Source organism: Coregonus clupeaformis, chromosome 21 (assembly GCF_020615455.1).
Source record: "Coregonus clupeaformis isolate EN_2021a chromosome 21, ASM2061545v1, whole genome shotgun sequence".
In the NCBI taxonomy this organism is placed as follows: Eukaryota; Metazoa; Chordata; class Actinopteri; order Salmoniformes; family Salmonidae; genus Coregonus; species Coregonus clupeaformis.
Window position 1 is genome coordinate 22,426,130 of NC_059212.1, and position 17,667 is coordinate 22,443,796.

The 17,667-nt window shown below is 44.1% G+C and overlaps 1 protein-coding gene across 5 annotated transcripts in view; it reads left to right on the forward strand.

The window, feature by feature from the left end:
• The first annotated feature begins 1,553 nt into the window (after nt 1-1,553).
• LOC121535094 (cyclic AMP-dependent transcription factor ATF-6 alpha) overlaps nt 1,554-17,667 on the forward strand; it is a 42,783-nt gene continuing 26,669 nt past the window's right edge. Inside the window, exons 1-11 of one of the 5 annotated variants that reach the window (XM_041841811.2) lie at nt 1,554-1,730; nt 2,629-2,726; nt 2,811-2,877; nt 3,227-3,306; nt 3,411-3,630; nt 5,188-5,387; nt 9,949-10,134; nt 10,720-10,811; nt 12,255-12,434; nt 15,668-15,796; nt 16,303-16,426. In XM_041841811.2, coding sequence (XP_041697745.2) covers nt 1,634-1,730; nt 2,629-2,726; nt 2,811-2,877; nt 3,227-3,306; nt 3,411-3,630; nt 5,188-5,387; nt 9,949-10,134; nt 10,720-10,811; nt 12,255-12,434; nt 15,668-15,796; nt 16,303-16,426 — 1,473 coding nt within the window. In that variant the 5' untranslated portion in view covers nt 1,554-1,633. The remainder of the gene's footprint in view (nt 1,731-2,628; nt 2,727-2,810; nt 2,878-3,226; nt 3,307-3,410; nt 3,631-5,187; nt 5,388-9,948; nt 10,135-10,719; nt 10,812-12,254; nt 12,435-15,667; nt 15,797-16,302; nt 16,427-17,667) is intronic. The other 4 variants (XM_041841810.2, XM_041841807.2, XM_041841809.2 and 1 more) reach the window with 4 other exon arrangements.

Genomic DNA, 17,667 nt, shown 5'->3' on the forward strand with positions numbered 1-17,667 from the left:
CTCCAGACTCTGTCACGTCTGTCACGTGCTCAGTGTGAACCTGCTTTCATCTGTGAAGAGCACAGGGCGCCAGTGGCGAATTTGCCAATCTTGGTGTTCTTTGGCAAATGCCAAACGTCCTGCACGGTGTTGGGCTGTAAGCACAACCCCCACCTGTGGACGTCGGGCCCTCATACCACCCTCATGGAGTCTGTTTCTGACCGTTTGAGGAGACACATGCACATTTGTGGCCTGCTGGAGGTCATTTTGCAGGGCTCTGGCAGTGCTCCTCCTGCTCCTCCTTGCACAAAGGCGGAGGTAGCAGTCCTGCTGCTGGGTTGTTGCCCTCCTACGGCCTCCTCCACGTCTCCTGATGTACTGGCCTGTCTCCTGGTAGCGCCTCCATGCTCTGGACACTCCGCTGACAGACACAGCAAACCTTCTTGCCACAGCTCGCATTGATGTGCCATCCTGGATGAGCTGCACTACCTGAGCCACTTGTGTGGGTTGTAGACTCCGTCTCATGCTACCACTAGAGTGAAAGCACCGCCAGCATTCAAAAGTGACCAAAACATCAGCCAGGAAGCATAGGAACTGAGAAGTGGTCTGTGGTCACCACATGCAAAACCAGTCCTTTATTGGGGGTGTCTTGCTAATTGCCTATAATTTCCACCTGTTGTCTATTCCATTTGCACAACAGCATGTGAAATGTATTGTCAATCAGTGTTGCTTCCTATGTGGACAGTTTGATTTCACAGAAGTGTGATTGACTTGGAGTTACATTGTGTTGTTTAAGTGTTCCCTTAATTTTTTTGAGCAGTGTATTTAGAAATCAGGCTATTACATGCATAGAATCTATGGATAATCTTAAAGGAGATCTCCTTTACTTTATTGGTCACCATAAATATGTGTGGAGTGAGTCAAGTACGGCTATATTACAATTTATTTTTATAATCCACATGATTAAGTTACTTTTCTATATAATAATATGCCATTTAGCAGACGCTTTTATTCAAAGCAATTTACAGTCATGCGTGCATACATTTTTGTGTATGGGTGGTCACGGGGATCGAACCCGCTACCCTGGCATTACAAGCACCGTGCTCTACCAGCTGAGCTACAGAGGACCACAAGGCTACATATGACACAATGAATTTCCAAGCAGATTGTTAAAATTGTGGATGTCAGGTGTGCTGCTAGTTCAAATGGTTTTTGAGTTTTGTCAAGAGCAGCATCTGAGAACAATTGGTTTGTAGTCAAATGTCCCTCCTCGTGGTCCGTACTAATAGCAGGACGTGTTGGTTTACACAGCGGTTTACAGCAGAGGGGTGACAGTAGAGAACGTAGAGATAGATAGAGGACTCATCATAGCTATAACCTGTTTTAACATGGACATTGCCATTGAGGGTTTCCACCATTTTAAAGTAGCCAACTGGGTGGGGATTTCTATGGGTTGGGAGCAATTAGCCAATGCAGAAAAAATTTACTACTTAAAAATTGAGATGGCCTCAATGGCGCTGCCAATGCTGTCACAGACGCCAAAATGGCAGAGATACGAAGATGAGTGCTCTATCTATCTCTATGGTGGAAAGTCGACAGGAAATGTGACGTATCCTTTGTTGTGACGATTTTAAGAATTCTTAACATTAGTAAAATGGCAGAGTTACGGTTGGATTCAGACAGTCATTTACAGTATGGCCCTTTTGGCAGCGATTTAGCGGATATTTGCATTGATCCGGATGGTGAATGGGGTACGTGCGATGTTTATAATCTTTGTTATTAAATAAATAGCTGCGTTGTAAACGCTAGCTACATGCAACCCCAATGATGTGTATAAACCCTATACATCATTGCGTGCAACTTCATTGACTGTCAGGAAATGAGATGGCACTAGCGTATCAGTAAACCGTATACTTATTCCAGTGCTTGTCTTGGACTGAAATAGGTACCGGTACTGTTTACATTTAGATGCAGGAGCTCCACAGTACTTTTGAGCCAACATTAAATAAGAGGAACAGGAGCTCAAACAGGAGAACATTTGAGGTGCGGGTATTCGGTTTCGGTGAGCTCCTGCCGAAGTCAATCACTGCTGTGTTCAATATATAACATGCGTTTTGATGCTCATACTCAGCAGTACAAACCGAACGTTTTGACTGGGTTGGTCATACGTAACTTTTCCCCCATCTTGCTGCATCTTTGAATGTATTGAAGCTGCTTTGGAAACTTTGACTGATCTCTTGCAACTGTGGTGTCCGAACAACGATGCTGCGATGATGTGTTGATAAGAAATCCGCTGACACTGTACTTCAGCATCAATTTACAGACTCTGCAGAATCTGGAGAGCAACGAAACCAATCCCAAATATGATTACTCTCCTTGTCCTTTTGTTAAAACATGATATATATATCCTATGCTTTATGTAACATAAGATGGCGTGATTTGAATAGACCAATCCCTGGCCTCCACATATCCGAATCTCCACTGTTTTAGGGGGCCCCTATAGTAACACTTTCCAGATGTTTCAGCAAAGTAGAGTAAAGTTCATCTAACCAACAATATGAAAACCTCAGATACTACACAACCTTGAAACATACATAATTACCGACTGTCATCCTTCACTGATCTCTTCCTCTTGCAACATTGTTACAGACATCAACCTGTTTGAAGAACTTGAGAACCTAAGTGATGCAGAGGAACTCCTTCAAGAATTTGAGTTCTCACCACATAATAAAACAACATGGAAAGAGGTGAAACAACATATTTCCCCTCTATGTAATGCTATGTGTTATTATCCTACTGTGTGACAGCTAACAAGACTGCACGTTTCTCAGGTGAATGACATTAATCTGTTACAATGGAGATCCTTCGCCAGTGGAGATACTGACGCTTGCTGCACAGGTAAAAATCATCAGCATTGCATCACTTTCAGTTAACCTATAACAGCAATGACTCAAGATTGGGTTGTTGGCCCCATGCCAAGGCAAAGTAAGTGAAGACGACTGGTAATAGATTAGAAAGCATATACAGTACACACACACACACACACACAGTCCCTCTACGTAACCTGGTCACCCCCATGTCAGTAGACATTAGGTGGCTGTCTTTGGCGTGGGAAAGCTGCACCTGTGAGGCCCCCGTACTGTGTTGGGTAGAATGACTTCATTCACACAGGATGTTAAAGAGACACTGTAATGTGATGCCTCTGCTAACAGACAGTTGGATTGAGTTCCTATTGTTTTGTTGGCAGGTGTTGGAGTGCCTGGGTCCTCCCTATCACCTGGATCTGCACTCAGTGATACCTCCTCACTGTCACCACTGTCCCTGAAAGTAAGTCTACACTTCACATAACACTCTCCCCCTATGTACAAGTAGAAGGCTAACCACTCACTACTCTCACTTACTTCTCTCTTGTGCATGCATCTCCCTACCAGCAGGAGGATGCTGTGTCTATGCAGCCTTTGCCGACTATGCTCACTCCCCAGAGGGTGTCCATCCAGCCCAAACCGCCCCCCTCTGTCCCCCTCACACACCCTGTGGCCCCTTTTCTCAAAACCAGGACCATTGTCATCCAGCCTGTTGGCCTACAGACTGTGGTCTCAGTGGTCAAGGCACCATCACCTGTGACGGTCCATGCTACTGCCCCCTCTACTGGTGAGAGACTGAATGTTCATTCTGTTGTAGGCTTGTGTTGACTTGATACAATGAAATGTCTTTACGAGTGATTTAAATAATGTGCACAGTTTGTTGTCAATAATGTCCATCTATATTGGTGAGTCTTATTCACTGAAGTAATTCCGGTTATTCGGCTTGCTCAGTCCAATAGTCCTTTGATTTGTTCCCTTGTATCTCAGTTGGTAGAGCATGGCGTTTGCAACGCCAGGGTTGTGGGTTTGATTCCCACGGGGGACCAGTATGACAAAAGTATGAAAATGTATGCACTCACTACAGTAAGTCGCTCTGTATAAGAGCGTCTGCTAAATGACTAAAATGTAAAAATTTACACATTTGATCTAGTGACCCATTTCCCTATCTTAAGTGGATAAGTGCATATTGTCTATATTCCTGATTGTGGCATTTGAAAGAAAAGTAAAAGCAGAATCAACATTCTGTGGACAACACCAAAATGAAAGAGGAACAGTTCTATGCGTTTGTATCTTCTATGACTGCACATGTTGCTCTTGACCACAAGGTGTCCTCAGTCTGTTGTCTCTTGTTCAAATAAGGCTACTGCCTCCTCCTCAAATACAGCAACACAGTGTCCAGCCTATGATCAGTGTATACCATGCAGTAACCTCAAGGACAGAGTTTTCCACTGTGTGGAAATATTAATGTTTAAAAACATATATTTCATGAACGTCAGCACAGAGCACACTCATATCGTGTACCTGCCGTAACCTCTAATTTCTATGCCAATGATCAAACAGATACATCCATCATATAGGTATTGATGTCATCTGTACAACTACTCACCTCCTCCAATGTTTCCTATTCACAGGAGTCATCCATGTTCTCTCTGAGGCAGTAGCATCATGGCCCATTAGTAGCCCGACTAAAATACTTTAACCTCAGTAGGACCTTAGGGCTACTTTTATTATTACAGAGTAATTAGCATGGGAGCGTTCTCCTCTGCAGGCCCCTACTACAATCCATTAGACTTCACTAGGGCCAGGGCTTTGAAGGTGACTGTGGCAGGGCTTTATTGTTTGATAATGGGTCCTTGGAAGACAGCTGAAGGGGTCTGAGGGAGGGACAGGCTCTCAGCAGTAAATTAGTCTGACTCTGAACATGGAGTGGGATGGATCTGGGGTGTTGATGAGTTTATGGGGGTCAATACAGATGACCTGACATCCTTAGTGATCGTGGGTGAGGATGAGGACATTTTTTCACAGTCTGGTTAGAAAGAAAACAAATACTATCTGAATCCAGGTCTGATCGTATGAGATGAGCATTGTAAAGAGCTATTGTACATGTTCCCCAGCTGAAAAATGCTGTCTACTATGACAGTATTCCATCAATTATTACAGGGATGTACTCTGAGTGGAAATGGCCCCAGTGGGACATAGGATGGTCTCAGATCTGGATGTGCTTTAACTCGTCTTACTCTGTCATGCCATAGTCTAAAGCTAATCCAGGTCTGGGACAAGGCTAAAACAGACAGACAGAAGGGTTGACCTCTTTCATAACTCTGTATCTGGTCTTTGTCATCAGCAGGTCACACAATGCATCTCAAGCCGAGACAGTTGATTGGACCACAGATCGCTTCCCCAGCCCCTGCCCTCCTCACTGTCACCAACCAGGTGGTTACCATGCCAACCGTCCCCCATCATGTTACCATGGGGACCACTGTCCTCTCTGGCCCAGCCCATCCCATGACGGTGACCTATCACAACACAGCAGTGGACACTGAGGTATGTTTGACATTGAAATGGATCTGACCTCCGTAGAGCACTGTATGTGTCTGCTTTCTATTGACCTTTTTGGAGAGTAGCTTCCAGCATAGTGTTCTGGCTTATTCCATGATTTATTCACTCAGATTAGATGCACACAGTGGTGACACGTCTAGCCTAAAGTCATATCTTACTCCAGTCAACAAGCCCGGGTCTGCCCAGTGTCCATCCAGACATCTGGAGGGAGGTGGGAGTCATCAAGAGATATGGGTGTCTACTGCCTGGGGGGCTTGGTGGTCCCAGACAGGTGGAGGAGGGAGGAAGCTGGTAGTTAGGAGGGCACTGCTGCTTTAAAACCCACAGGCCCTGAGAGTGGTCAGACAGAAATGGAGCACCTGGATTTTTACTGTGGTAACACTTACCTGGGGAAGTTTGTCTCACGGATGGAACACATCCGTGAGACACTCCCCCAGGGAGTAGAGTGGTGGGATCTGTCCTTATGTGGTTGGTAAGTTAAATATTTATAACAGTGACATTTTGCAGCCTAAAATAGGTCAATAACATGATGTGGTGAGGAGACATTAGAAACATCTAGAACAATGTTTTCTTGTAACGTAAAACATATATCTAAAACATATACCTGTCTCTTAACAACTGGGATATTTCAGCTTGTTCTTAAAAAGGTCCCTCAAGTGAAGATATATTTAGATTTGGCGTGTTGGCACAGTGTTGCGTCATCGCTGAGTAAATGTTAGTAGAACTGGGGATGGAGCGCTGGTGCCTGGTCGTTCATGTGACATCGGAAACCCCCTCACATTAGGCTACTCACCCATCCCAACAAGGTGACATAAGGACAGCTGGGGTGACTGATTTATTTAGCCTTGTCTTGAAGGAAAAATAACGTATAATGGTTAACCACTGTTTAGGACCATGTGTAGCACTGTGGTAATGAAAATGATATTATTTGACTTTTCTAAAATTGAAGAAAGTGGATAAGCTGAATATAGAAGAATTGAAAAATATCTTATTGTTGAGGCAGCAGTTTCTCCAATACAATTTCTAATTATTTTGTCTGTGTCATGCTACAATATTTGGGTTTTACAGTGGTAAAGCTTGCCAAAAATCTTTGACCTGTTAGTAGCCCTAGTAGTAGCTATCGAGTTGTTGGCTCAGTCAGATTATTTACAGCTTGTTGAACATGACTGGAAATGATGAAAATGAAATATTTATATAGTAGCTCAACAGACGTTAAACAGTGTAAAAAAAATACTTTCATAATGATTTCCTACTTCCTCAATATGATGGTGCTATTTTCAGATCACATCAAGACCCTAGCTGAACTCTTAGACTATCTCAGAAAATGTAATTACTTCAGTCTCTAATTAATTGCAGTGAAATTGGGTATCCCAAGAGCTACCCGTTTGAAATGGAAGCCAAGGGCTGGATGGACATCTTCTTGCAATTTTCCGAAGGAAACGGTTTGATTCCAGACCTTCTTTGAGTCTCACTCTGTGTTAGAACTGTTAGCCATCTCCAAAGCTTACGTGGCTATGTGATGGCCAGAATGTAGTGGCGGGAATTTTGCTGTGTCATGGCTTTTTGCCTTGCTAGTAGACAAGGATGGCTTTTTTGTGTGTGTGTGTGCGTGTGGGGGGGATAGGAAATTGAAGAAGAGTGTCTTCCTCCTCCTCCCACCCCTGAGGCTCATGTAAGGCTGGTAATGACCTTTAACCCCCTGGGAACCTCAGCAGGGCACATTGTCTGAATGGGTCTTTTGAAAGGCCTAACTGTCTGTGGCTGTGCCCAGACAGTGAGGACAAGGAGGCCCACAGGAAGATGGGTGAATTATCTCCCTGTTTCAAATGAAAGAGGAGATAAAACAATCGTTGACATCACCGGTAAAACATGACAGTGGCTTCTGGCTTCGCCTTGTACCTAATATCACCCCTTAGCCCTGATATATTTAAAATGTAGCTCAACCTATCACAGCCTCTCATTCTGTTACTAATTCTGTCATACATGACCATATGCAATGGTTATAGTTTTAACTTAAGGGTCGTTCCGCCTCAAAAAGCACAAGAAAGAGGATTTAGACACCCACCAACTCCGATTGTTCTGAAATAATTTCTGTAGTTAGTAACAGATACATTCCTGAAACATTATTTTGTTGAAATATAATTTTATCTCAGAAATTAGGCTAATTGATTGAACCCAAATTGGCAATTTAAATGTATAGGTTTCAGATAATATTCAATGAATGTAGTACCCAAATATGATTTGGACCAAACTTCTTCCTAGCAATGAGTAAGACATGAGGAATCCAAAAACATGGTCAAAAGCCACCCACGGACCCCCCACACCACATGCCAATCCCACCCTAACAATCAGTATTCAGTATTAGTTCTCTATGTTTGACAAGTAGTATGAAGCTGTGGCTTGGAGTATTGCTTCTCTGTACTATGTAATGTATTCCCTGTTAATCTGGTAATGTTTTTTTGATAGCAGGAACATAGCATTGATATTTCATATCAATTTATGGCCGTGCTTCTACAAAGCAGGGGCAGGCTATGTAGTGACGCTGCTAGATATTCACAGTGTAATGTAGGAGGCCAACTTCCTGCCAAAATGTCTACTAGATGCTCCTGGGAACTGGAAGCGACGGCCAAGGAATAGGATGAATGGTCTTCAAAAAGCAGTTTTTGAATCTTCATTCAGAAAAATGAACAGACAAGTACAGTAGGGATGTATAGATAGATAGATAGATTGATAGATCATTTGTATGGCTCATGGTGGAGAAGGCTCGAAAAGCCTTTGCTGGATCCTAATTCACTGCCTTTGAAGAAATACAGTTCATGTATTGTACTGTAAGTCTGTGTACAGTACAATAGCATAGGGCTTAATTCAATCAAACCCACATTGTAGTATTTGCTGTACGCAGTAGCTCTTTTCCTGTGATAAAATAAAATCACTGGATGGTTTTGGGTACTGTTAAAACCAATTTTTACTAGTACCAGGTAGACATCCCTCACAGGTAGATGCCAATTCTCAGATTAAGACGTGTGCTTGTGCATGCATGCACACTCGTGTCTGGGCAGTAGTTTGTAAACAAAGGAACTGCTTAAAAATGGCTACGGCAATTTAAAACAATGGCGTAAAACAATAACTTCATGGTCCTGCGAGCTTGATGTTATCTCACCGCACAAAAACGGCTTATTTCCCCATTTTCCCCCCCACCGCCCAGAGTGTTACAACAATCATCCCATCCTCCAATCAACAACCACGCTGTAATCTACATTTCTTGACAGCGCCAACTCATAGTTTCATATAATTCTAATTTTCAGCGTCTGATTTAGATTATGTTCCCGACTCCCTGTTTTCGCCACGGTCACTGAAGTGCTAGAATGCTGACTGTCTACCATTGTGGAGGAGGGGGAGTTTGTACTGTTGGCAATGTAGTAGTTACTAAAGGCAGGGTATCATTTTCCCCTTGCAGGACACGTATCCTCCCCCTCACCGATGGCAGCCCCCCTCCCAAAATACATCTGTTTCTACGGAGACCAAATAAAACTGTGTGGTCTGAATTTGCATAGCTCCGAAAGCTGTGCTATTAGAAATGTTACGAAGCATGGCCTCAGAAATGGGGTGCAGCAGTGGTCTATGGCTCAGTGGTAGAAAGACTCAGAGAGGGCATTGGAGGACATCAGAATGTATGCCAGTTACTAAACTCTGAGTGTCTGGCTCTGGGTTTACATAAACAATGGCTGTCTGCCTTCTAAAAATACAATGGAACTGTTAGGCTTAACCTGTGCGCTATATTCTGTTTCATTTAATCAAATTGATTATTTTCCTAAAACATTGCAAGAGCATTCCTCTCATGGTCATTCTTTAACACTCAGAATGTCCTGTCCCCTTCTCTCCTCTCTCCCTGTATGGTCGTCCTTACATAATCCCACCATTAATTATGTCGGCGTCTTAACAATGTCCGTCCAGCTCCCAGCCCACTCCGACATGGGAAAAGGCAGTGTGTGCGTGCAAGTGTGAAGTTAGGACGAATTAGGTCCGTTCTGGGGAAACATGCTGGAGTCATTATCAGCTTGTAATTGATGATTCCGGGTCACTTTTTCCATCTTTCGCAGCAGCTGCACCTGTTGAGTTTGACTGAGTGAGTATGTGACTGAATGTAATGTGCTCTGTTAGATAAACAAATAGCCTGCTCTGTCTGAGCAGTCAAGATGGCGTCCAAAAGGTGTTACTGTCGGATATGGCTTATGTCTGGTGTAACTGGCGTCACCAGATTGGTTTTGTAAACATACAGCCAATGCCATCTGCATGCCCAAGCCAATGTACTCGTATCATATAATCTTCAAGTTCTGCTGTGTTGCGGACATCCATTTTGAATTGTTAATGTTTGTTCTGAATAGGTGGAGTTGGTTTAAGCATGGTGTTTGCGAGTTGGTGTGGGTTTGATTCTCACATGGACCACATACTGCTGAATATGTGTGGTAACTTTGAACTTATAAAAGCCCCTGTCTTATGACCATGTCACATTATTATATCAGTCCCCCCTTCTCCACCTGTCCAGGTGTGTGCGGTGCGGCGGCAGCAGAGGATGTTGAAGAACCGTGAGTCGGCCACACTGTCCAGGCTGAGGAGGAAAGAGGCCCAGCAGGCCCTGGAGGCCCGTCTCAAGGGTGCACTGTGTGAGAACCAGAGGCTGCTCCGGGAGAACGGATCCCTCAGAACCCAGCTGGAGGGACTGCTTACTGAGGTGAGGGACGGCCCGGTTTGAACACCTTCAAATTGCACCCTTCCTTTAGAAAATCACAGATCTAAAACGTAAGATAAGTGGAAACAATGGGGTGGAAACCATGACTTTATCTTTTCACTCACTTACATAGCAGTGATTATCTTAAGGAAAGGAGGAAGCAAGGTTGCGTTTTGAAGGTATTTGAACAGTGCCACAGGCTCAGACAGGCACTAAGAGCAGGGATGTGTTTAATTCCAGGAAGTTGCTTCGTCCCTTGTACTCTTGATCACTTTGGGGATCTGATAGGACTAGAAAAGTGTCTAGCCCCGTAGATTTCAGAGGAATTCATAGGTGAAGCATTAAGCAATATGGTAGTAGCCCCACCTTGGCCTATGATAAGCGAGAGGGGATTTTTGCCACATTGTTAACACCTATCCAATCCTCTTGGACCTCCGCAAGTGCACAGGGGCGGGGCGCTAAGGGTCGATTCATTTTATTGAAGTAATCACTGATCTAGCATGATTTGATAGGTGAACGTTTGTGCCAATGCATAGCTTGCGTAGAGCCAGCTAGGTTAAATCAGTTTATTGGTCTCTTTCTCCACAGAACACTGTTCTGAAGGTGACGGCTCCAAAGAGACGAGCTGTGTGTCTCATGGTCGTCCTGGTCTTCTTCGTGCTTAACACTGGTCCCATAAGGTGAGCACTGGTCACTGGTGTGTGTGTGTATGTGTGTGTCACTACAACCCTCCACAACCCCTCATGCAGTGTCTCACTGTAGTATCTGTCACAAACAATGTGTTTGAGTCTCTCTCCTCCAGTTTCCAGACTTAAAGCCAACCACATTCACATATGATCATCCATCCAAATGAATGATCTATCAATGGGAGGCTTTTATGTCAGCCAGTCAGTCAGTCAGCTCTTTGCTATGTCCAGATCTCGATAATTCACCAACATGCTGTATAAATTAGGCGTTTTCCCCCAATGTCTTGGAAAAAGTGCCACATCCCCCCCCAAAAAATTCCCTCATGAAGGAAGGCTTCGGAAAGTTGGATGAGAGTCGGGAGAGGAGAAGGGCTTCGAGTTTTCCATACGCTCAAGCTTCCCAGAATTAGGAATGTGGGAGCGTTGCTTCCCTTCCACGCCGGCCGGCCGGTTTGGAGACACAGCCTGGACATCAGCTTATTTATTTCTACACTCTAAATGTATTATATCACTCCGTTCTGAATGGACATGTCCCTTTAAATCCTCTCACAAGTATTTGTTCAATAAACCCTGGCCAGGAGCTGAGTGAACGTTCACTAATGTTTCCGGCTCATGGTGAGACTAGTTTAATAAAAACAACACCAGTATTTCCAGTCATAGCTTAAATCATCATCAAATGTTTTTTCAATGAATAAGGTCCTGCTGCTGAGTTTATATTTTGTCACTCACACGTTTGGTTTAATTTGCAGGCATTTGAAGGGTGTAAGGTTTTTTGTAACTGTTTTAATTTGATACTACTGCACAACTTGTCCATATAAGGAGCCCATAGACGTGTGTCTTTGTGTTGAGCGCCTCTCTCAGGTCTTTACAGGGTCTGGTATTGTTTGGGCTCAAGTAGGAGACCACACAGTGTTATCCTCTTCTCTCTCTCTTTCGCTGTGTGTGTGTGTGTGTGTGTTTGTGTGTTTTAGCCAAGAGTGCCATCCCTCTCCTAAGCCACATGAAGCTCTTTGTGGTTTTCAGTCTGTTGTCTGGCCACAATAACCAATCCTCTGCTTCCTGATCTGTTGTTGGGATCAATCTTCCTCTTGTCTTCATCGCCCATCTTTGTTGTTTCATGCTTGTGTAGGCATTTTGACCATTTTGATAAAAAGTTTGACTTCTTTAGGAAAAATGTTTGAAGAGCCTTTATGGATTCATAACAAATTAAACACTACCATCAAATTGTCAAATTGAAAACAGTTTTCAACCACTGTGTGTGTGTTTTTGTGTGACTGATTCACTACAGAACGTTCCTGTCCTTAAAGGGAAATACTTTAAAGTCTCTAATGCTCTAATAATGTTCTAATCAATGTGTGTGTGTTAGTCCATATTGTTCTTGCTGTGTTTGGCCTGGCTTATGTAACTGAAGGCCTTGCCCTGTCCCTCTGGTCTCAGTGTGTGGGAGTCAGAGCCCAGCAACTTCAGCCTGTCCACTGGGAAGCCACAAAGCAGCCGACATCTGCTCAGCTTCTCCCCTGACCAACAACTGAGGAGTGGGGAGGAAACACCAGCCCCCCAGTCCCCACTGGAGCCCCTGGATGCCCAGTACCCACAATCCCACCAATCCCAGGACAGGTAATTAACACAACATGAACATGAGGGTTTCCTGACCCAATATACTTATAATACTGTTTATACATATGTTCTCTCTAAAAATATACAGTATGTGTGCATGCACGTACACACACACACACACACACACACACACACACACACACACACACACACACACACACACACACACACACACACTACCCTTGTAACTGAAAACGCACAGTTATCCTATTTTTTGTTCCCAGGAGTTTCTTTTCATTTTTCGTTAGTGTTTTAGTTTGTTTCCTTTGAATTGCTTCTAAATGCGGTCTGCTGCCATGACAAACTGATTCATTATCGGTTTGTCTTGGACATCTGTCACTGTCATTTCCTGCCCACAATGATTTAAAAACCTAATCTATAACAATTTGTTCCACTCACAGTCTCACACCAGGTGGTTCCTTCTCATATAAGGATAAGTAAAACCAAAGAACCCTTAGCACAGCACTTTAGCCCTATAGGAAACGTGATGCACCGTTATGTATCAACGAGAACCAATGGTTTCTGCTAAGTCTCTCACTGACTTGTGATTGTACCTCAGTGTTCTGGCAGAGCCTGTCTCGAGACACTCGTTTCCCAGAGCCTGAAGAATGACTTAAGGAAATAGATGGGATGCGCTTACTGTACGGGAATGTAAATTACTGTAATCATATGTCTGGGGTACACCCTAGACTCGTTAATTCATTGGAGAGGGACCCAGTTTTCAGAAGTACTTTGCTGTTTTTATGGACTAACGGAAAATCAACTAGAGGTGTGAGGTTGCATAAGTGTTTTCAGTGTTCAGGTACTCTTTACAAATGACAATTATCTCACAATTCACGTAATCTTGGTTCCCAGAATAACAAAATCTTGCATGCACGCTGACAGGAATTACACTATTTACACACCATCGGCCAGATCACGCGCAATAAAAGAGTTTAGATTGATAGGCTTTAAAGCTGGAATTCTTAATTGGTGAAACTTCCATGTCCGTTAGGGATATTACAACAACAAAGTAGTTACTGCAAAAGTAGTTACATGCCATGAGGATGAGAGGAAATGTTGTAGTTTTAAAGCAAATTTCCTGCAATTCTACACATTTTTCCATTGTTTCTAAAATAGATGTTAAAGAAATTGTTTGGAGGGACAAATCGACCTGTGGCAATTTCGCCTATGCTTTAAAGCTACATCTTTGTCTTGGAAAAATGCTCACGAACCAGGAATAAGATTTGTAAAAAAAAGAATCATGCTGAATTGAAGAAAAGTGGGTACACTCAAGTGTTTTACCAGGCTTCTGGAGTAGAATCAGATGCATCCAAGAGCACTTCATTCTGTCCAAAAAAAAAAGAACTGTAGAGGGGTTGGTCTGTTGTTTCTGTTTGAATAAGCGTCTATTTCCAGCCCTTCTTTTTTTGAGGGGAATGGAGAGATTGTTCATTTTATCTTGGTGATAATATTTACATCCTGTTATACAGGACTCACATATGTTTACCTTATTTAGACACATCATTCTGTGGTGAAAAATATGTGGGTTGAATTGGAGTGTTACAAGCAGAGCACAATAAAATAGTATTACAAGGGGTGTGTCTTTTTAGTGGCCAGTTTAATTTGACAGTCACCACTGGTCGTCCCCATGTGTCCAGCTACCCGCTACAAAGTACTACATCATCTACTTCAAATAGCCTGCTTTGAGCAGATGGTAGTACAGTACTAGGCTAACTCAAACTGCTCGGTGAAGAGCATTGTGTGGTAACGGGCCATTCGATATGAGAAGTCGTAGAACATATAGCCTGGTCATCATAGGAGTTAGCTAGGCTACATAACATGAGCAGATCTGGGACTAGGCTATAGAACATATACACAATACTGCATTTTTTGGCTAATGGGCCGTTTAATGCCCGTATTCTCCACCCTATTGTGGCCTTCTGATCTGGAGCCCAAGGCTCATCTGGTTAACAGTTTTTGAAATGGAACAGACCATTTATCAAACTATTCCCAGGAGACATCCAGTCCAACTTCTCCTGCTGTGTGCGTGAAGAAGAGAGGTCACTGGCTCTGCAGGTTATTTTTGCAGGTCACTGCGTAAAACTCAACTTAACCCCCTTCATTAACTTATGACCTAATTCATCAACTGAGGGGAAATGTTTGGCTATCGAGTCATCTGCAGAGTTGTTTGTTCCAGATGTGAATCAGCTGCTCGTTTAGAACTGATGAACACAGGGCCTCCCGAGTGGCGCAGCGGTCTAAGGCACTGCATCGCAGTGCTAGAGGTGTCACTACAGACCTGGGTTCGATCCCAGGCTGTCACAGCCAGCCACGACCGGGAGACCCATGAGACGGCGCGCAATTGGCCCAGCGTCGTCCGGGTTAGGGGAGGGTTTGGCCGGCCGGGGCGCACGCACGCTGACTTCGGTCGCCAGCTGTACAGTGTTTCCTCCGACACATTGGTGCGGTTGGCTTCCGTGTTAAGTGAGCAGTGTGTCAAGAAGCAGTGCGGCTTGGCGGGGTCGTGTTTCAGAGGACGCATGGCTCTCGACCTTTGCCTCTCCCGAGTCCATATGGGAGTTGCAGCGATGGGACAAGACTGTAAATACCAAATAATTGATGAACACCTGGGATGGCCAGAGTAAGTAACTGATTATTCCGGTTAATATTCCAGTCCTTAGGCCACAAGGAAAAGCCACAGCATACACCAGCATATCAGCAGCTGGATCACAACGAGATCACAACGAGGGGAGGTGAATGTGTTGTCGGTGTTGATTAATCTCTCTCTCTCTCTCTCTCTCTCTCTCTCTCTCTCTCTCTCTCTCTCTCTCTCTCTCTCTCTCTCTCTCTCTCTCTCTCTCTCTCTCTCTCTCTCTCTCTCTCTCCCTCTCTCTCTCTCTCTCTCCCTCTCTCCCTTCACCTCCCTCCCTCTCTCCTCTCCCCTCACCTCCCTCTCTCCTCTCTCTCCCCTCACCTCTCTCCTCTCTCTCCCCTCACCTCTCTCTCTCTCTCTCTCTCTCTCTCTCTCTCTCTCTCTCTCTCTCTCTCACCTCTCTCTCCCCTCACCTCCCTCTCTCTCTCTCTCCCCTCAACTCCCTCTCTCTCTCCCTTCACCACCCTCCCTCTCTCCTCTCTCCCCTCACCTCCCTCTCTCCTCTCTCCCCTCACCTCACTCTCTCTCTCCCCCCTCACCTCTCTCTCTCTCTCTCTCTCTCTCTCTCCCCTCACCTCTCTCTCCCCTCTCTGTGCAGTAGGTGGGAGGATTATACTCCAGAGGAGATGGCTCTAGCTGTGGTCAAGAAGGAGCCTCTCCTGTTTGGGTCACCCTCCTCGCCCCCCTGCCAATCCCACTCTCCTGTCTCTAGGTCCAAGTCCCTCCGGTCAGTACTAACCAAGTCCATCTGATTAGTAGCCTACTAACAGCCGAGAATTTGGTTCTACTTAGCCTCAATCTTCCAGCCTTCTTGTCTCGATCACCAGTATGGAAGCAAGATTAGAACATCTGGCTACATAAGACTAGTGTACCTCGATTTCAGAATTAGAATTCCATATTGAATTCACTGTATTACCTACCTGAATTGAGTATAAATGAGTCCACTCAGTACTCTGTAGAAGCTAGCCTTTGTCTTTCTCATTGCTAACTAGACACTAATGTGTGATCCATGTTGGCTGCTCATCAAACCAAACTGTTCACCAGTCGTTTTGACGCCGTCACAGTGGACTGAAAAGGTGTCTGGAACTGTGAAACTCACTCAATCTTCAATCCATCGTCATTTGAGAGGGATGAGGTTCATATGAAAGCTAGCAGCTGCCTTCAACAGTTCTTACATTGAAGTTAATAAAGTATGACTTCTAACGGAATATTCCTCCTTCCCCTATAATCCAGTCTGGCTCAGAACTTGCGAGGCTGGGTTCATCGACACGAAGAGGAGAGGACCAAGTCCACACGTTCAACCACTGATCAGTCCAGACATACAACAACTGATCAGCACACAACCAAAACTGTCCTGGTAGGTTAGACACTCTTCTATGACCTGCTTGCCTACAAAACAGCGAAAAAGCTATACTAACCAGGTCATTGGTTTTCCCTGGTCAGGTCCCATGGCCCTAATAGTGAGATGTTTTAAAGTGTGATCAAACGTCCGTAATGGTCATTGCAATTTTTTTGGACAGGTTATTAAGCAGTACCTCAGAGGATATTTAAACTGTCAGTACGTAGGCCGATGTCTACTCCAATAGAGGTTTCAGGTTTCAGGCGCGTGTCAAGACAGCTCTCCATGATGACTCATTTAGGAGAGCTGCCACAGGAACATAAACAGTTTAGTGAGAATGTGTATCTTTCTTGCTATGAGGTCACAGCTGCCGTCATCTGACTCAATTTGGCTAATAGCTAAATATTTATGTTTTTGTTATAGGTAACACTGAAATTGAATTTACGGTTATAAAGCCTTTCTTGTGTTAGATCCTGATATTAGTTGATGGCATTTTACTTGTTTTTGCTATAACACTTTTTTGGGGCCGAGGCTGCGTATTCGTAGGTAACCGTCACGCCCCCGTCACCACCCCGCCCCCCCCTGGATCCCTTTTCCACAGAGCTGAAAATCCAAATCACGTTCTGTGCATGTGTTTCTTTACGCACACATTTTTGTTGTCACCCTCCCTTCACATTTCTCACTGTCAATCTTGAATTATAATTCTTCATGTTTACCAGTGGAACATCCAAGAAGCATCTGCATACCAACCATTTGATCCCAATCAGTTTCATGGGGATATGCATTTAGATATTCTTGAGTTATACGGTGTTGTTTCAAGTAGCCTACAGTGTTTTGAATTATGTAGTGAGCGAATTGCAGAACAGATGGTGTTAACAAACTGTAGCATAGCCTGCCTGTGCTTTGTTTCAATCAAAGCACATATTTTGTTTAGTGGCACGCTGTTGAGTTATGGCCACATGAGAAACAAATGCGACCATTCGCACAATCATCCAAAAAATCTCATAAGAAATGAGGTGGTGTTTTGTTTTACAGTAACGTTATACTATGCTATAATATTTGGTTCTGTTATGTAGAACACTATCATTATGTGACCTTGCAGACATTGATTCAGCTTTGATCTAATGTTATTAAAACAACCATTATTCGCTAGAGTAGCCAGTTCTCTATGAGCAGAGACCACTGCCATAAAGTAGAGAATCCCGCACGTGCAGAAGTTTCGCGACCTTAAGCTGTCAGGAACAAGGGTCCAGAAAAGT